This window comes from Stylophora pistillata, chromosome 7 (genome assembly GCF_964205215.1).
Source record: "Stylophora pistillata chromosome 7, jaStyPist1.2, whole genome shotgun sequence".
In the NCBI taxonomy this organism is placed as follows: domain Eukaryota; kingdom Metazoa; phylum Cnidaria; class Anthozoa; order Scleractinia; family Pocilloporidae; genus Stylophora; species Stylophora pistillata.
In genome coordinates this window covers 31,273,656-31,293,837 of record NC_142525.1, presented here as the reverse complement: position 1 = coordinate 31,293,837, position 20,182 = coordinate 31,273,656, and the positions used below count along the sequence as shown (strand labels likewise).

Here is a 20,182-nt window from a genome sequence, read left to right as displayed (position 1 = left end):
ATTCAAGCTGAGAAGCTCGAATCAAGCTGAATGGAGATCCAGGATGATTAAACATTAATTTGCAAAAAGCATTTCATCACAACAGTACTGGTTTTGTGCATAAAAGTTTATTTAACTGTAAATCAGTAACTAGATACTTAAGATCGGTTACACCATCAAAAAAAAATTAAGCCAAGCCTTAACGTGTCAATTTAATTTCTTTTAACGCGGAGAAAATCTTTCATTTAAGATAAATATCCTTGTGCTAAAGATGTCACTTCGAACCATCCAAGGTTCGTTACGCAAACAACAGAGTTCATCATATTAAAAGAGAGTACCACAGTCGAGTAAATTCTGCCTCTTGCTAAGCGAGCAGAAGCTTCGACACCTAATTTGGAATATTAATAAAATTTCATATTCGCTTAGGCAACTAACATACTTTAGTTTTATCTACGGCTGTAGTTTAACACGAGATAAAGTCCACCTTGAGGCGGCCTATACTGGCACCAAATACTTGGCAACTCTACTGTCTTTAAAACAGGTTGAGCTAAAATTTGATTCTATATAATCATGTTTCGGGTCGTTCGGCGCCATTTAAAAAGTCACGATTAGAGTAAGACTCACAAGCACTGGAAGTTTCCCAATTATCTTCTTTTCTATCTCTTTTCTGTTTTATTAACTTTTTTTTAAATCAGCTTACTTTCGTTTTTTCAATAACAGCTACAGCTTTCAACGGTGTTTTCTCCAGAACTTAGAAAAAATGTTACTAAGTGGCAGTTTAAAGTGTCAACAGCAAAACGTACCTTAAATTACTTCAATACGAGATCAATGAAGATTTGCTATGGTAACCTAGGCCTGTTTTTTTTTTATTAGCTAGCACCGAAAACCTACGTGATATCATCAAATGTCCCACAACTTATATCTTTTTGGTAATAAAACTTATCACATAAGCCCGATTTAATGTTACAAATCCCTCTGACGGAAGAAACAACGCACTTTCACACTAGCTTCGACGAAACAACTATTGTAGCTCGCGAGGCTCATTCTACTCAGTGTTATTTGTGTGATGAGTTTGTTGAATGTAACGCCTTTGTGACGTCAAAATCAGCCTCTCTAGTATTACCTCTGAATTACAAAACCATCAAAGGAATTCTTAATTACAACTGACATCATTACAAACGCGATACAACGCAAGTTTAAAGTTAAATCAACGCGCCTATATTGCTCTAATAGTGGCGTACTGTAAACGTGTTTTTCCTCTGATATAAGTTCCCCCAGTTCTAATTTATTCCAACACCTTGTGTTCTAGCATACGATGACCTGAGGTACAATGCAGTCAATAGTAAGGCTCTTCTCCCGTGTGAATAATAAAGATAAGGAAGATTTCCTGACACTTTATGTAGGAGAATAACGAGGAGAGGAAGGCGAATACTGAGGTGATGGTGACGGTCCACTCCCAGCAGGGCTGTATTTAGGTGAGCTTGGACTGTACTGAGCCGATGACGGCGTAAAAGGTGGAGAAGTTGCAGAAGTTGGCGAGTAGTTTGGTGAGCTTGGGCTGTACTTCGGAGATGATGGTGAGTACTGCGGCGAGGATGGCGAGTATTGAGGAGAGGTTGGAGAATAGCGAGGTGAGGAAGGCGAGTAAGTTGGAGAGGTAGGAGAATAAGTTGGAGAGGATGGAGTGTAAGAGTGGGAAGATGGAGAATAATTTGGAGACGAAGGAGAATAGGAAGGAGAAGAAGGCGAGTAGGTGGGTGATGTTGGGCTGTACTTTGGCGATGTGGGCGAGTAGCTAGGAGATGCTGGAGAATACTTGGCGGAAGATGGGGAATAAGACGGAGAAGATGGAGAGTAGGAGGGCGACTGAGGGGAGTAGCTGGGGGAGGTAGGCGAGTAGGATGGAGATGACGGCGAATAAGAAGGAGAAGTAGGAGAATAAGATGGGGAGGTAGGCGAATACGACGGTGAGGTCGGACTGTAGCTGGGGGATGTCGGGGAATAAGACGGGGAGGTTGGTGAATACGATGGAGAAGTAGGGGAATACGAGGGTGATGTGGGGGAATAAGAAGGAGAAGTGGGAGAATATGAAGGTGAGCTTGGAGAATAAGATGGCGAGGTAGGCGAGTAAGATGGCGAGGAAGGGCTGTAAGAGGGAGATGTGGGAGAGTAAGATGGAGATGTTGGACTGTAAGATGGAGATGTTGGAGAGTAGGACGGAGAAGTCGGAGAGTAAGATGGAGAAGTTGGCGAGTAGCTAGGACTTGCTGGTGAATATACAGTTGATGGAGAACTAGGGGAATAACCAGGAGATGTTGGCGAATAAGACGGACTCGCCGGTGACATGGAGGGTGAGCTTGGCATAAATGCCGGACTCGCTGGAGAGTAGTTTGGACTTGCAGCCGCTGGACTAGGAATATAGGGGCTACTGGGCCCTGGTGACGTTGGCGACTGTGGCTGCGGACTCCAAGCTGGGCTGTACCCTCCAGGGCTAAAACCACTAGCTTCTGAAGCTGCTGGAGAGAATCCAGCAGCCCCTGGTGTCATGCCGCTGCCTAGTCCTGGACTCCAAGCCTCAGTATATGCGGGTGTGGCTCCCATGGTCCAAGGAGTCATCTGGGGTGACTTAGCTGTTGGAGATCCTGCAGCACCAAAGAACATTCCAGTGCCTATACAGGGAGAAGACACATAAGGGGTAAGCAAAAATTTCCTTTCAACGTCAGAATGCAGAAATGAGATTATAGCGAAAGTTGTTAAACGAGTAAAGAATAGTTCATATTGAGTAAGACAACCTTGTTTTTCTCACCTGTCATAGGTCCACCCATCATACCAGGTCCCATAATGTTTGTGGGGATCTCCATACCAAACTTGCACTTCTCAGCATCTAACATCAAATCAAAGCAGCCTGTTCCGATGCGGGGGAGTTTTCCAAGGATCAAGCACTCGCTTACACCCCGAATATTATCATACTCGGCATGCTGTGCGGCCTCCATAAGTACGTCAACCTGGTTAATAAAAAGATTCAAACTATCATCTAACTGATGCTTGTCTAGTGACTCACATGGCAAGTTGTAACCTTTTACACCGTAACATCAGTACGTATATTCTCCATACTGTTCTCTATACATTTCCTAAGGTGCTAACGGGGAGAATTTGCTTACAATCGAGAGGACAGTGAGGATCATTCCGTACTTCGTTACAAAGGATACGTATCAGTTATGTTCTAAGCTCTTAGTTTGACGATGAGTATTACATATTGGCCCGAGTTCTCACCGTTTCTTCAAAAGAACACCTCATGAGCGCTCCAACCTCTTGTCTGTTAATACCGTGACGTGTAATAGCCATGAGATGTCCTCTGCACGTCATTATGTCACACAACAGAGCCAAGTGACGATAGTTCACGTAAGAACCATCAAAAGAGATCACATGGTTCATTTCACGTTCAACAGCTTTTCGCACAGCCTCGACTCCAAGCACCTGAAAAAAGCACGACGTACGATCAATTTCATTCAGTTAAGCATACAAGAAACATGTTGAACCCTGTCTAGCATACTTAAGAAAAAGCTTAAAATTTCATCAGGCTTTTGGTCGATGTTCACAATCAGAACGAGAAATTCAAAATTCATCAGAACTCACAGAAAATATTTCACAGATGTCATTGGATGTTGTACGCACGGGATCCACGTCTTTTTCACTAAGCACCTGGAGATGGTGAAAAAAAGCACACGATATCAGACACCGTAGAAAGCAGATAGAAGAATTAGCATTCCAGCTTTGGGAAGACAAGGTAAAGTGCTTTTACTTACTCTCATAAGCGAAACACCGTCAGTTTCCAGGATCCATTCGGATATGTGCTTAAACTCTCCGTCCTCTGTGATGGTGACTCGTTTCTTGTTGTCCTCGTGAGGCAGGTTCATGTACACTTTAGAGATAGTTTCGATTCCCTGCAGGGTCATATCAGTCAGCATGTTGGCTTCAATACAGCGTAAGAACACATCGTCATCCATCTTGTCCAGCTGTTCTTCCTCCTGAAAGAATAGGGTCAATTTAACATTTACAACATGCAAAACTTTACAGCACTATTTACTGATAAAAGGCCAGATTTTATTCCAGGCCATGTTTCTACTCTATTAGCTCCAGAAGTTTCCTCGCAGTAATGTTTCCTTTTTCGAGGAAACTTTTCAGCCACATCAACCCTAACAAGTTTTATAGAACACATTTTCCGGGCTCTATCCCGTGATAAAGCTACGCGGTATGTTGAGAGAACACGAGGAAAGCTTATAACTCACGAGCCAAGGAGGAATGATTTAGAAGCTTTCCGAGTGCTTTTACGACACAACTAGCTACAGCCAGGCTCTATAACCTGATAAAGCATCCGCTTGGAAACCGAATTGACCAATCAGACAATGCGTATTGTATTCATTATGTAATTGACAAGAGAAGTTGTCAAGGGCAACGTGTTTGTTACATACAAGCTCTCTAGGTGACACTTTCCATAGAAAACTTCCAGCGGTAGATTTTCCCTTTCGTCCGTCTTTGTCGAGTCATAGGGACTTTAAGCAGTCAGGACGGCATCGCCAAGGAAGACGTCGATTGAAAAATGAATTTCTGCTTTAATTAGAATTTCGAAAATGGCTGCATGTGATTACTGTCTCTAAAGGCGCCACACCTCAACTTCAACATAAAACGTATATTAGCCACGTTATGTTCCAAATGGAAATTACAATAATTTGCCGTCGCGGTTTCCCGCTGTCAGAGGACGCAAATTTTGGTGATTTCAAGTCGTTGTTTTACAAGGGACGGCTAAAAGTTTTAAGACACACGTGCTGGCTATTGTTCTTCCCATTCGATCTTTTGTTTTGCCACGTCCTCGTTGCCGTCGCCGTCGTGGTTCCCTTAAGGTCCCTTCTATTATCAAAACTAGTTCTCAGGGTCCTCTCTCTTCCTCAGAGGACCCTGGGAACAAAGTTGCACGACACTGACAAACAAGGAAAAACTTGAACGGGAGCTTACTTATGTAAATTTGAGTGTAACTTCGAGTATCGCACAGAATTCACTTCAAACATTCTAATGTAAGCTATTTTTTGCTCTAACTTACGTCTTGGAACTTTGCATCGTCGTTGTTCATGATCCTAATACGCAAGACAAGTTTCTCTGCGTTGTCATCGTTAAAAATGCAATTCAGATCGTCACCAAAACCCAGATTTATCTTCTCGGAGATCTGTTCCATGGTAAGCTTCTTGTCCGTCATACGTTTACGATCGAGTTCAATACGCAAAAGCCATGGCGAGATCCGAGTCACGTCAAAGTCAGGCATTTCATAGTAAACATTTACAAAGTCCTGGTCCTCTATTACTACTGTGTTCTGGGGGTCTGGGTCGTAATAAATTGCTGTGTTGGCTGTGACTTTACGTAAGGTTGTGTGCTCCAAACGGCATAGCACATCCTGCGAAATGGAAAAAGATGTACATATAAGAACGAGTTCAAAGGTAGCACAGCCAACTTTCCCAGTAAATACAAATGGCTGTAATCAATTTCTCATGTTAAAAATTGACTGGAAGAAAAGACTCCTTGATACCTTTGCCTTCTCTGCATCTCTGGCAGGTTGTCCCGTCAGGAACACCGTCAGGGATGGAGTTTTGGGCTTTTTGGACACGTTGATGATTTCTTTGAGCCGGGGAACACCAAGGGTTACGTTCTTAGCAGATACACCGGCATAATGAAACGTATTGAGGGTCATCTGAGTAGCAGGTTCACCAAGAGACTGTGCAGCCAAAGCACCAACCATTTCACCGGGTTTAACCTGAAAACAAAGCACAAGGCAACACGCATATCAGGAGCAATGACTACCTCCATGACAACTGTGCTTTACTAAGATCACAGCGGAAATATCACTCTTAAAACAATACACATGCTATGACTTCTCCCCAAGACACACGTTTACGTGTGTTTTTAAAGGGAACTTGAGTAGATATTGTATTAATAAATCATTTTATTACACGACTCGGGCAGTCAGAGGGCCAATAACTAAAATCAACCAATCGAAATGCTCTATTGCCGGTCAATATTCTCTCAGCATTGGACCGGGCACTGTCCCGAATGGTCCCGGATGATACCGCACTTGTGTCCCTTTGAACTTCAGTCGTATAATAAATCTCGTATTAACCAAGTTTGCTCGGAACCGTACTGGAAGAATATCGGCCCGAGGTCTTTTTTTGTACGTCAAGACCTCGGGCCGATATTCTCCCAGTACGGCCCTCGCGCTTGGTTAATAAGATATATGTATCACTGTACTAGGGGATGAGCTATACGAAAAATTATCACACTGAAAGTCAGAACGAACATAACAAGATTATCTCACCATGGACAGGTTGAAGCGAGTTTCAATTTCTCCCAGTAGCCATTCAAAAGCTTCTGATGAGAGGTGAAACTCCTCAGCTATACGCTTGGTACACAGAGTGGAACGGAGGAGGATGTTGAACAACAGAGTGGCATTAAACTGAGCTTGCTTACTGATGTGATCCTCACCGTGAACAATGATTAATTTCTTGGACAACTCACGCACACCTAACAAACCATCATTAATGAAGAACATCACTAACAAAAAACTACAAGGCAACTTCATTACTTGGTTGAGAGAACAAGTCAGAAGACACAGCTTGTATTATTAGTACTAAGTATAGAGTTTCGTCAACAAAATGCAGTCAATTGATAAAATAAATATCATTATACCTTCCACGACTCTGAGAGGGTGCAAATCACTCGGATTTCTATTGGTGAGATGAAAGGTCTTCTGTGCATTCCAGATCAAACGACCGAGATTTACTGGTAAAGCCACCTAAAATCAAATACAAAAAATAATCAGCATTCATTATTTGAAGGTTTATCCTTTCAAAAACGTGATTCATCGTAAGAGATTACAAGATTTCAGTAAGATGCCCTTTGCACCTTGGAGTTTCCCGAGGGAATAATTCTGCGAAGAATCTCTCGATCTTCTTGCAGTTGATTGAACTCTGACTCAAGTTCCTGAACAGCTGTAGCACTGCTGCAAAGATCTCGCACTACATCTTCCTGTAGCAGACGGCGCAGACGCCTGATAAGAAAAGAAAATTACATGAGAATGCAGCGAATCTTTACGTACCAAAATTCAACTACTTACGACCCTTACAAGTCATTACTAAAGTAATCTCTAGGCTTACTAAAGTAATCTCCAGACTTAATCACTTTAGTACATGGTAAAAAATATATGGGAGTGAAACTTTTCAATGGTCAGAAAGGTGACTGCATTTTGTAATCTGTATGTATAGTTTTAATTAAGAATGACTCAATGCTACTCACCTTTCATTTGAGCAATCAAAGTGAAACTTTTTCTCAAAAGATGAATTAGTTGGTTTTATGGTTGGCATGTTCTGGAACTCAATTGCTGCACCGTCCATGCCATCTTCGCCATACCTCAACTGGATCATCTGATTGTTGGAGTTTCTGATTGTTCCATCATATGCAACCATTAGACCTTCCATGGCTTTAATCAAACGTCTCTGAATGTAACCTGAAAAAAGGAAGTCAAATGTCATTTACATCTGTGAGGACAATTGACAACTAAATCAACAGATAAATAATATATAAATAATATATCATTACCAGTTTCACTAGTTTTCACAGCAGTATCAATCAACCCCTCACGGCCTCCCATGGCGTGGAAGTAGAACTCTGTCGGAGTAAGGCCAGCAAGGTACGAATTTTCCACAAACCCTCTACTTTCAGGACCATAATCATCTTTGATAAAGTGTGGGAGTGTGCGATGGCGGAATCCAAATGGAATCCGTTTACCTTCAACATTCTGCTGGCCCACCACAGCAATGACCTTGTCAAGAGAAATTGTACACAGTTTATTATAGTTGTGGCTAAGATGTCATGGTAACTTCATCAACACTGAGGATATTGCTTCTTACCTTTGTTGCAACTAAACAGTTTACACCCCAACAACAGTACGCTATTCTCCCTACTGTTCTCTCTGTGTTTCAAGGTGCTTACAAAGAGAATTTCTTAAACAGTCAAGAGCTTCTTTAGTATGTTATCATGACCTTATTGTTTGATTTAAGGATGATACCAATTGCTGGGGGAAATAAGATGCTTATTACTCTCTTGGATTAACTCATGGCCTCTCAATTGATTTATTTCTTTATTCTCATTTCTAGTGTGTGATATTGTATTAATATTGTAAGGAGAAATCACATCTTGGTCACTCATGGGAGTAAAAAGGTTTAAGCTCACCTCAGTATCAAATTTACTGACCTGTGAAATGTTGATCTTGGAACCTTTGGAACCAGACACCACCATAGCTTTGAAGTTATTGTATTCTGACAAGCTCTTCTGAGCACTTCCTCCAGTTTTGTCTCGACAGTCATTTAGAATACGATTCACTTGATTCTCAAAAGTCTGTCGTAGTGTGTTGCCTGGGGTAGGCTCAAGATCATCATTGTGAGCTTTCTCAATCACCTCTATCACTTCTGCCTGAGGAATTCCAAAATATGCAAAAACTTTATAATACAAAAGTAAGGATAATGTTAAGAATCTGGATTTGGGGTGTTGCAAATGCACCACATTCAAATGCACTTAAGATGGACACTTCCACTTAAAACTCACAAAGAAACTTAACTCTTATAACCTACATCTAGTTACCTTGGCCTTTTTTGTCAATCGCTGAATTTCATCATAAGTTTCATTATCAGCAATGCAGTCACCAATACCAATGCTGTGTCCTTCAATCAGGGTCCAGTTGTTCACAACAGTCTGGATGTTCCCATAAAACATGCGTGCAACCTCATGACCCAGTTCTACTGCCACAATGTGAACCAAACTTCCTGATGAGGTTCCAAGGGATTTTTTACACAAGATGCCAGAAATCAGCTCACCATGCTCTATTAGAACCTACAGAGAGGACATACATATATCAAATAATCTTAACCCTTGAAAAATCCAAAGTGTCACTTCTACTAAACCTCCCCCTTTACAATAATGGTAGAAACACAGGAGGAGGTAAATGTGCCACAAACCACCTTGATCTGTAAGACAGAATTTTTTACACTTTGCTACTTCTGTTTGAGGTGGAGGCGCGGTGGCCTCATGGTTGGTGCGCTCAACTCCGGATCAAGGGGTCTGGGTTCGAGCCCCGGCCGGGACATCGTGTTGTGTTCTTAGGCAAGACACTTTGCTCTCACAGTGCCTCTCTTCACCCAGGTGTTTAAATGGGTACTGGCAATTTAATGCTGGGGGTAACCCTGCAATAAACTGGCATCCCATCCAGGAGGGCGTAAAAATACTCCTAGTCGCTTCATGCTACAGAAACCGGAGTTAAGCACCGGCCTAATGGGCCACTAGGCTCGTAAACAGACTTTACCTACTTCTGTTTGAGCCTAAAACAACAAATGTGGTGTACCTAGTTCACTTTTGAGCTGCATGTATTGTTAACTCTTGATCAGATGTGAAAAGAACAGGAACAGTTAATCCTTCTCAACAGAAATAAACAAGTATTTTGGATCTATCAACAAAGTTGAACTAGTAAATTGACTACCGTAACGATTACAAAAGCTGACGTTTCCAGCGTTAGCCCTTCGTTGGAGCGAATAGAGGAATTGTGGGTTGTGTGTGCTTTTAAAGGCAGAAAATGGAGCTACGTTGATGGTGGGAACATGGCAACGAGAAAAACACGAATAAATTAGTGGAATGAAAAGCGTTCGTTGATCCTTGTGAGATTTAGACTGCCGGTTTGAAAGATGAGCTTTTGAAATAAACAAGTGCAAGAGGTTTATTTTCTGCAGGGTTGTCACTAGAAAATGTAATAGGTGTTTGATCTGAACTGAGTAGGCAGCTGCGCAACACGCCCCTCTAGGGGGGTCTGGGGGGCATGTTCCTGTCAACACCACTGACAGTTTTTGCACAGTAGTTCCTGTACAGGTTTTTAGTTTTTCCTTCATCCATAACATCAGATATATACAAGAGAATAATCACTAAAGTAAGCCTCAGATTTACAACAACAAAAAAAAGATTCTTGGGAAGACAAATCTTGATATTACAAAATTTCTGGTCACAAAGGAAGCGGCATAAAATGGCCTGACAGCCAGCAGGTTTCCACCGCCTACCGGCTACTAATGACAACACTGTTCTGACTTGAAATTATAAAAAGAGAATGATTATTAGGCCAATTTTACTACAGATTTATGTGCAATTGCAGGTCACTAGACAGCCAACATATTTAAAATGTTTGTGAAGATGAGTTACATACCTTAGTGTCTCCAGGCGAGATATGTTTGTACGGTCCACTATCTTCATCATCTGGATGGGTACTGTGTGTACGGATCATATTAACATTTCCTGGAATAATCATACTAAAGATCTGTTTCCCTGTCCATAGTGGCTGAGGTTTGAGAATGGCTGGCTGGATCAGCTTACCATCCCAATCAGGGATCCACATCATGAGGTTCATCATGGTGTCCTGTCAAAAAATACCTCAGTTTAAGACACGACACAGTTTGCAAACTTGAATTAAAGTTCTAAAAACAAGGTGCAAGAAGTTGTATAACAATGACCTTTTGTTTGTTTAATTTGTTTTTCAAGAGGGTTTGAATACCCAGCTCCTTTGCTGATAACAGACCAAAAAAAGAATTGGCAACATTTAAGAAGCAACATATCGTTCCCTTCTAAATTAATCTGCAACAACCAGATGAAAATTCTCTATAAATATGAGAACTTTGTCCCTTGTAATGCTACCTCACTGACATAAACATCAAGGACTAGCTGCACTATAGCATCTAGGCTGACAATCAGGAGGCAAAGTTGCACCACAGAGAGGTGTATTGATCTCACACACTCATGACTCAAGCATTCCCAATCTGCAGCTTAGTGCTGTTGGACAACTGCTGACACCCTTAGCACTGTTACAGATCAAGCCTGTAAACAATGCAAAAGCATGACAATGTTGTCCCAGGAATGGATCTAAGGAAGTGTGTCACCATTTTTCACAAACTTACAAAGAAAGCAATTTGCTTATTCAAGTAATATCCAGAGCTCAAATAATAATTCTACTATACCCAACTACCTCAAATGAAGTCATGCATGGGTATGTTTTATTTCAGGGACAAACCTTTTCAAGAAAAACATCTCTTTTTGTGAATCTTCTAACAGCCATCAAAGAATCCTGCACAATTCCCATGACAGGTTTGTTGGACTGTGGTGTAACAATGTTTCTTGGCACCATCATAATCTCAGTGATTTCAGCACGTGCCTCAAGGGACTGAGGTACGTGTAAGTTCATCTCATCACCATCAAAATCTGCATTATATGGTGTGGTAACACTGATATATAAAAGCAAAGAGATCTCATTAGCAACCAACAACCACTTATATTACTGACTTTTGTAACTTATGCTAGTATTGTTATCTGACTTTCATCAATTGTTCTTAGGCAAAATCAAGAAAAAAAAAATAAGCCTGGCAAAGTCTAGGGATTATGACCACTGAGATCTGTCATTTAGCTGCTTCTGGGATGATAAACATTCAAATCACAATATACTTGTTGTGTTTGCACAACAATGCAAAAAATATTTCTTAAAGCTTCAAAAACACAAAATCCCCCAGTGTCAGGAACACTTAGTAGTCTCTTATGGGTTCCACTGGTTTATTTACATGTTTATAATTTATGCTCAGGCTCACAATTGTATCAGGCCTATACTGGCACATGCAAAAGATTTAATGATTTTGTAACTGTCAAATTTCAAAATGTCGCGACCACCAGTTGTTACTGCAATAGGGTTGAATAAACGATTGATTGATTGAAAGAGAATAATGATGAGTAATGTTTGGTGAGTACTGGTACAAACCTGAGATTTAGTCTGAATGTTGACCAAGGCAAGATTTTAACTCTGTGTCCCATCATAGACATTTTATGCAGAGTGGGTTGTCGATTGAAGATGATCACATCATCATCTCTGATATGTCTTTCCACCTTAAATTCCAAATACACTAATAAGCTTCTACCTCTACAGAAATTTATCCTATTACAACAAGTCTTCAGCGGGTCATGGTTCACAACAACGTCTGCTACCTGTCAGTCACAATTTCATTTGGTACCCATGATAAATGTTAAAAAGAACTTGTTCAGCTCTCAATTTTTTGAAGGTTTATCATAGAAAACCAAACAATGTAACTTACATAGCAAACCCAAAAGGCACACAAAACAGTAAACATATGTAAGTAAATCTTCACCAATGAGAATAGCTGACGTAACTGCATAAATCATCATAATTCTAACAATAAAACCCTGTCTAAAGGCAATCATATTATTTCCACATTTCACAGATTCATTTTTAAAGAAGATGGTGGACAACAAAGACTGATCCGCTTACCTTATAACCAAACTGAAGATGTACATCACTTGGTTTGGGGTGGAACCTGAGGTCAATGCGCTCTTCATTGTTTCTGATGATGTACTTAGCACCTGGATATTGGTTATTTCCTCGACCCACAAGTTCTTGCATTCTACAGTAAAGCAATGAGTGTTTGAAATAACACTGAGATATCTCCCTTGCGAGTGATCAAATGCTTTAAGAATGGTGCCACTTGTGTTACAAAAAGCTCACTGACTTGGTCTCCGTCATCTTCTTACTCACAGCTATAGAATTTTAAAGTCCTACGTTCCCATGTTTATAATGATATTCAGTCCTATTACACAAGAAATGAGCAAAACTTATTTCCAATAATAACCTGTCGATGTTGAATGGTGTGACAATCTCAGGGAAAGTAAGATTCTGAGCAATGGTACGTGGAACACCAACTTGATCAATGGACAAGTTTGGGTCTGGAGTAATGACAGCACGAGCTGAAAAGTCAACTCGCTTTCCCATCAAATTTCCTCTGATACGGCCTTCTTTACTCTTCAGTCTCTGTTTCACTGATTTCAATGGACGTCCAGACTTTTGCATGGCCTTGAATAAGACAACGGGAACATTTTGATTAGCACTGTAGTTCTACAAATTGCTTTGAAATTCTATGTTCTATAAGAAAGGCATGGCTTGTTATGCTAAACACAAGCCAAACTAAGTTAAAATTGAGAAATTTCGTTATCTACCAAAAATATGCTGACTCACCCTGGGCAAACCAGGCATTTCATTGTCTATTAGTGTTGCCACATGATACTGGAGCATTTTAGTATCTTCTGCAATGATGTGAGCTGCAGCACCATTGAGTTCATTTCTCCGAAGATTACCATTTGCCTTCACAACATCTGAAAGCTTGTGAGTTAAGTCATCCTGGAAGAAGGGAGACAACCAAAAACTTATCAATAACATTAATGACCCAAAATCAAAGAAGCTACAAGTTTGGAAGCTAGGGAAAAGCAATTGCCTATTGTGACATATTAAAAACCTGACCATAATGCGGCAATTTTAAGTTTCTATACATTTTTTTATTTTCCTTCTACCCAAACTTTAAACTTCGAAAAAAAAATCTTACAGCAGTGGTTGACCTCATATCACAACTCATTACCTGACTACGAGCAGAACCACTCATAACAATGGAAGGCCTCACAGCCAAAGGAGGAACTGGCAATACTGTCACAATCAACCAGTCAGGACGTGCAAACTTGGGGTTCATTCCCAGAATCTCGCATTCCTCATCAGAAATTCTTTTAAATATTTCATGCACACGCTCTGCTGTGAGTGGGATCTTTTTCTCTTGCGAGTCTTCATTCACCTCTTTCCATTCTGCAGTAAGATCAAGACCAAGTCTTCTGATCTGTGGCTGGTTTCTGCCACATCCACCATGACTCTGGAAAAATGAAAGTGTCAAGAGAATGTGACATGTTATAACCTCACGCCTAAGAACTGGCTTGCAATTCTCCTTCATACATGTAGCTGCATTGTACTTCCGTGAAATTAAGAAAGGAGAGGATTTGATTTTCTATTAAGTCCACGAAATCTTGCTGATACAGGGATCCATATTCGCGGTCATCCAGTCATCCCAGATGACTAGAATCTGGCATGGACGACTGAGGTAACTGCAAAAGTCGACCTTCGGACAAGTGAGGTTTTGCTCAACCACAAAATATTTCCAAAAATTCTTGTTCTTTTTTTTAAAGTACATTTTACCTGTTTTTAAAGCGCCAAGAATAACGGAGAATAACGGAGAATAACGGAGAATAACATACAACTTTTTGTCTGAAATGAGATCGTAAGTTTTGGCACCATCTTTGATAGTGCAGTATTTCCCCGAAATGATCGCAGACTCAGTTTTCATGTTGTTAACTGCTGGTGCTTTTGGAGCAGTCCATTCGCAGAAAATATAACAGTGATGACGATGTGGCATTTTGTTGCAGGTGTATCACAGCCTCCAGCAAAAAAGAAAAAAACAAGTGAAGCTCAAACAGGAACTGTTGCCTACGAAAGCAAATATTACTGTACCTTCTTGCCTTCATAGCAAAAAGAAAGACCGTGGCTTGTTTTTATGCCCAAAGGTACCGAAGCTTTGAAGTTACACATGATTTTAGCACTGTTCTTTCTTAAATTCTGCACTCTTGTCTGGACAACCCAAATTGCAACCGGGCAAGTAGGCCATCAGGCTTACTCGCCCAGCTGAGGACTCAGAAAAAAAATGAATACTGATCCCTGCTGATATTGTCTTCAGTAAGCTGAATATGCACCAATATTAATGTGTATCATACTCTAAAGTGAGCTTACATGATGAAAAAGTTACAAATGAACATCTGATATAGAGATGCAGTTTTACATAAACAGGTTTAAGACATCAAAACAACTGCGAGACTGTATAAGAACAAAAATTAAAGAGTAACTCACCATCTTTTTTTCAGCCTCATCTAAGTCTACTGACTGTTGTTTATCATCAACAACATCCCCACCTTCGCAGATTTTTTTCCCTTTGCACAGGTCATAGATGTGTTGTAGACGCTTGCTTGGTTGATTGAGAGACTTTGATATGATTTCTTTCACTTTAGGATTGTTCTAAAATAACATATTTAGCATAATCACCATCAGTAGGTTTTCATTAATTTTGTTAAGGACTTTGTGGTTGACTTTCTGTTATCAAAAGTCAGACATTTATATGAAATTATGACAGAAGTTAGCTTTTTCCTAAAATGCAGCAGACCTGATCTTATCTCAAAGTTTTTCTTGAATAATGAAGACAGATCTATTTTCCCTTTTCAACATGTTTTAAAATAATTTTGGACAATCAAATGGACACCTTTGAGTGATAAGAATAAAGTCGCTCCCTGAATCAAGTAAAAGAGAAAATTAGTCGAAATAGGAAAAATTAAATACAACAAACTAAATTTTCAAGATATTGAGCTAAATTCACCCACACTACCATCACTGGGGAGATAAGCTCGCCCCATTCTTTTCAGCCGAGCGGCCGGCCATTATTGCGAACTAAGCAAGTTCCTTACCCCGTCGACAAGGAGTTTTGAGCAATAGAAGCAGACGCATCTTAAACATTTGATTATCATCTTGTAGAAGCCGACATGAAACACCGGTTTTGCCAGCTCTATGTGTCCAAAGTGACCGGGACATTCAGTCATGTTTCCAGCACAAGTTTGGCAACGAGAAAAACGGTCGATTGTTCCTTGTCGCGGATCCATCAAACCACCCAGCTTTGGCTTTCCTCCCTCCATCGTTTCGGAGTATTTAACACCGCCTTCGGTGGTGACTGACATTTGTTTCTGTTAAAACATAAAAAATTAGAACTACAGGTGATAAAGTCGAAATGAAACATCACTTTACGCAAATACAACACGCGCGAGAACCACAGCGCAGCATTTGACCTTTCGTGAACTGTCGACGAAGAACGTGTCAGAACAAGAAAACCTCTAAAATACGAATTTAACTTGATTGAAACGTATTTTTAAGTATACTCACTATTTCATCAGGACTTAACACACCAAACTGGACCAGCTTTACATCCCGTAAGGGAGCTGGTGACCCAGATGCGAAAGCCATAACTTTGCTTCAACAAAGATGGCCGAAAGGATGAGGTAATTGCGGAAACGTTTTCACTTTCTTGCCAAAGACTCTCTCTCTTGGCACGACCTCGGTTCCCTAGAGTGAATGTCGGATGCGTTCACTCGCTAACTCCGCTTGTTTTCGTTCGACAATGGGTAAGTTTACCCACGTTTTCTACCCCGAAGGACGGCGAGAAGGTTGATATTCCCTTGTCTCACCGAACGAAGCGCCCCAGAAGCGCTTCTTCTAACGCACGCAGGATCTCGCCTTGTATTTATAGTCCGACCGAGAGATACGGGGTGTACTCAGATTCTTCAGGGCTGACTGTTGCATTGTGGGAGTGTGTACCCATTACAACCTTGCGCTGGGGGTAGGGGACAGCAATATTGTTGGTTTATTTCCTCGTATTTTACTATTTAGTCGTTTTGCTTTCAATTTATGAGAATATTAATTGATATAACAACCATCAAATTTTTGAGCTGAATGTTGCTATTTTGATTGTATTTATTTTTTATTACAGTTGTGGAAAACATTTATTTTTCATAATTTTTCTGGTTTTTGATGAATCATAGGATGGATAAGTCAGATAATTACAAAGTTTTTGTTTGTAGATGAGTATGTTTCTTTTTCTTGAGATTAACTAAATTCTCCTTTAATTTGCAAGTTCACATTTTTTACAGACAAAAAATATTCACACTTGCTGCTAATAAGTATTTAGATTCACTACCCAACTCAATAGGGACCTCAAGAAACCACGACGGCAACGGCAACGAGGACGTGGAAAAACAAGAGATCTAATTGGCAGACCAATAGCTCAGCACGTGCATTTTGAAACTTTGTACATTTCTTAGCCGTCCTATGCAAAACAACAACGTGAAATCGCCAAAATTTGCGTCATCTGCGAACCGAAACCGCGACGGCAAATTATTTTAATTTCCATTTAGAACTCAACGGCTACTTTATACGTCATGCTGAAGTTGAGATGTGGAGCTCTACGAGACAGTAAGCTCCTGCAGCCATTTTTGAACTTCTAACTAAGAGTAGAAATTCATTTTTTAATCGAAGTCTTCCTTGGCGTCGCCGTCATGGTTTCTTAAGGTCCCTAGTTACAAGTTGAAAATTTCTACCTAGGTTTGGAAAGAGTTGGCTGGATTTCAAGACAGATGAAAAGAATCAGAAACTTATGAACAAGTTTAAAATAAAAGTGCTTTATTAACATTTTCCTCGTGCACAACTGTTAATACAGCAGTGATTGGTCCTTGGCCAAAAATTACTTATGTATCAACAAGAGACAAAAGCAAAACAGAAGAATTGAGGACATTTAAAATCAAGTCCTAAATATGTCAGTACATCCACCAAAATTCTGAATACTTTGAAAAATATTGCTGTCACTTCAGTTTATGGAACAAATGATGTGCAACCTGTGAAAAAGAATATCAAAATCATTAGAAATTACATGTAAATACACATCCAATGGAGTATCTAGTAGATACAACAATGAAGCTAAGAGTATTTCTAACAGTTATGCATTTGTCTTGAAACCTTGTGAGAAAGTAGAAAATGCAAATGTAGTATAGAACAATAGAGCCAACGGGTTGAGCGTTAATTGGCTGGTTACTACATCTAACGATCAAAGATTTAAGCCTGAGCTTGATCAAGGCTGTGCTCTAAGAAAAATTGAAGGGAGACCAGTGCTCAGAAACTGTGAAATCCAGGCTGCCTAGCATATGTTTTTTAAGAAAAAACTAAGATTCCTGGGTCACCCAAGAACAAAAGTAAGGCACCAGGGGTCACTGGGCACTGCTAGAGCACAGCCCTGTTGATCTAGTTGATAACAACAACTTATTCGCTTGAACTTCACTGGTAAAAGATCTTATCAACATATGCAAGTTGACAATCTACCAATATCTAAAAAGATTTACTGCCACCTTTCAAATGAAATATGAGAACTGACAAATACCTGGGAGCATTGCACAAAGACTGTGGGGGGAGAGGTGAAGGAAAGGGAGATGTGCATTTCACCTCACTTCAAGCTTCTGCTTTTAAAAAACAGATTAAATTGCTTCTGACATTAAAACCTGTTTTTTTTTTTTTTGTTCTCAGTTAAGTCCCTGTTTCATTTCAATAGAGATCTTACCAAAAAAAGCATTAATTTTTTTAAAAACAATTCTCTTCCTTTGAAATTTTACTAGTTGACTTTTTTTTTATATTTTTCTCAGATCAAGGTAATAAATCTGGGACAATAAAAATTAACTAAAGGGGTTTTAAAATCTTTAAATGGCAAAAATTTGAACCAGAACAGATACAAAGTTCATTTTAAATAAGAGCTTGCAATCTGTTAGTGGGACAATAAAATTATACCAGATGAGCCACTGGACTCGAAAGCAGCTTCAAAGAGATTTCCACAAGTATCTAACTTTCCACACCCTACTTACACAGTGATCTGCGCACTCCATAAAATCAAACAATTCTTGTACACAGGTCTCTTCCGTGCTTGATTTGCTGCTAACACGCTGATTACAGGTGTCCAGCTCTAGTTTAACTTTGGAACATGTTGGACTCTCAGTGCACCTCTCATGAATTTTGTCCCTTGGATCCTCTAACTCCTCCTCATCTTCATCATCATCATCATCACCTCCTGCGTCACCAGCAGGCTCTTCAACCTCTTCACCTTCATCTTCTGGGTCAGAATCCTCAACCTTCATACAAAAAAAAAATCTTACAACAGGGCTCTACACTAGCGGTAGCCCTCTAGCCACAGACTAGTAGAAATTCAGTTTTGGCTAGTGGTTTTCAATTTCCACTGGCCAGTTTGGCAAGTAAACAAACTGAAATTGTTGTAACATCTAAAAACATCTAAGATGTCACTGGCCACTTGGCTAGTAAGTTGAAAAGTTAGTGTCGAGCCCTGATACAAAAATAACTTATTATCCCATGATTGCACGGACAAGAGCAGTCCTGAAAAGGACTGTAGCAAGTGCCAGTGACTGATGTTTCAACAACCTGATTCAAATGCCAGTGTCAGGGTCAAATGTAGAAATGTTTGTCAATCAAATCTTAAAGCTCTGGTTTATAAAAAGTGATTGCAATTGATCTCTTTTAGTGTTAACTTTTGGCTGAAGACCCAAGCAACATTTGTTAGTTTTAATTGGTAAAAGATAATGTAAATTTTTATTCCAAAAAATTTTCCATTAAAGTCGGTATATTTCTCATTATCATTCAACGGTGATCAAGTTTGACAACGACAGTAATTAAATGTACCAACAAATGTCTGTGACTCCTCTAGCAGAGGCTTATCATGGAGAACTTTTACTTTCATTGGTTTCATCCAAAAGGCCTACTAAACAGCTAGCCATGTAATGATCTACAGCTGTTGTATGTGATTTTCCATCACACTGTTTAAACTAAGGGCTTGATATGAAAAACTTCACAAAGTGTCCTAAGTCATATTTCAGTGGAATGGAATACTTATTAAAATCATGTTTGAGCAAAAAATATCTTCAATGATGTTATATACATCAGATACGACAAAATATCATCACCTTCTGCACCATATCCTAGTTGTGTTGTAACAATCTGAACATACTCCCAGTCTGACGGTAAATTACATTCAACCATGAAATAATTGTGGTATGATATATCTTAAATTAGGTCTCTGTTTCTGTATAATAATAAAAGATTTTAGTAAAGATCATCGATACTTGCAACATTCCTACTTGCAACATATGATTGTGGGAAAATATTGTTCTCAAAAGATTAATTTTTCAAGGCGAGATGACCACGAATTCACAATTTCCCGAAAAATGTATCTCTGTTCTACTAATTAAGAACATAAGTACATCATGAATTTTCCCCAGTGTCTTAAATTATTTTCTAACAACAAGAGGTAGGTAAAGCAGGTTGTAGTTATCTGTCCATGACCAATCTATGTCACCCCTCTTCAAGCGGTTGTCGTAGTCGGGTAACGCGTTTAAACATGCGCTATATACCATGTTTTATGAAATATTTATAAAAATTTGAATATTTGGCAGCTTTTCTTACCTTTTCTGAGACGATTGTGCTTCCAAGAAGCGCTTTTTCTTCGTCTAGACCCATAATCTCACGCAATATTACTACACCGGTCTGCCGGTAACTACAGTCGTGTAACTCGCAAGCTTAGCAGTCAAGCCTCGTTGGTTTGTAGCCACGCTATGC

At 39.8% G+C, this 20,182-nt stretch overlaps 2 protein-coding genes and 1 non-coding gene across 3 annotated transcripts; all 3 read right to left on the bottom strand.

Moving 5' to 3' along the window:
• Window positions 1-88: 88 nt before the first annotated feature.
• LOC111329973 (DNA-directed RNA polymerase II subunit RPB1) lies at window positions 89-16,235 on the bottom strand. The gene is made up of 24 exons (XM_022934751.2): window positions 15,905-16,235; window positions 15,436-15,708; window positions 14,828-14,992; window positions 13,521-13,802; window positions 13,124-13,285; window positions 12,741-12,961; window positions 12,383-12,515; window positions 11,858-11,982; window positions 11,123-11,333; window positions 10,265-10,474; window positions 8,662-8,910; window positions 8,275-8,493; window positions 7,621-7,843; window positions 7,318-7,528; window positions 6,928-7,072; window positions 6,712-6,817; window positions 6,341-6,546; window positions 5,558-5,782; window positions 5,078-5,425; window positions 3,786-4,007; window positions 3,616-3,681; window positions 3,253-3,456; window positions 2,786-2,984; window positions 89-2,648 (listed from the first exon to the last, which is right to left on the bottom strand). The coding sequence occupies exons 1-24, from the start codon at window positions 15,983-15,985 to the stop codon at window positions 1,375-1,377; spliced, it is 5,760 nt and encodes a 1,919-aa protein (XP_022790486.2). The 5' UTR covers window positions 15,986-16,235; the 3' UTR covers window positions 89-1,374.
• Window positions 10,730-10,989, bottom strand: LOC148727447 (small nucleolar RNA SNORA53). The gene has a single exon (XR_015990211.1). It is a non-coding gene; the product is annotated as a small nucleolar RNA SNORA53 (small nucleolar RNA).
• Window positions 16,236-17,180: 945 nt separating the features above from the next.
• On the bottom strand, window positions 17,181-20,180 carry LOC111329983 (cytochrome b-c1 complex subunit 6, mitochondrial). Its single transcript, XM_022934762.2, has 3 exons — window positions 20,030-20,180; window positions 18,424-18,687; window positions 17,181-17,409 (listed from the first exon to the last, which is right to left on the bottom strand). The coding sequence occupies exons 1-3, from the start codon at window positions 20,081-20,083 to the stop codon at window positions 17,377-17,379; spliced, it is 351 nt and encodes a 116-aa protein (XP_022790497.2). The 5' UTR covers window positions 20,084-20,180; the 3' UTR covers window positions 17,181-17,376.
• Between the last annotated feature and the right edge of the window lie 2 nt (window positions 20,181-20,182).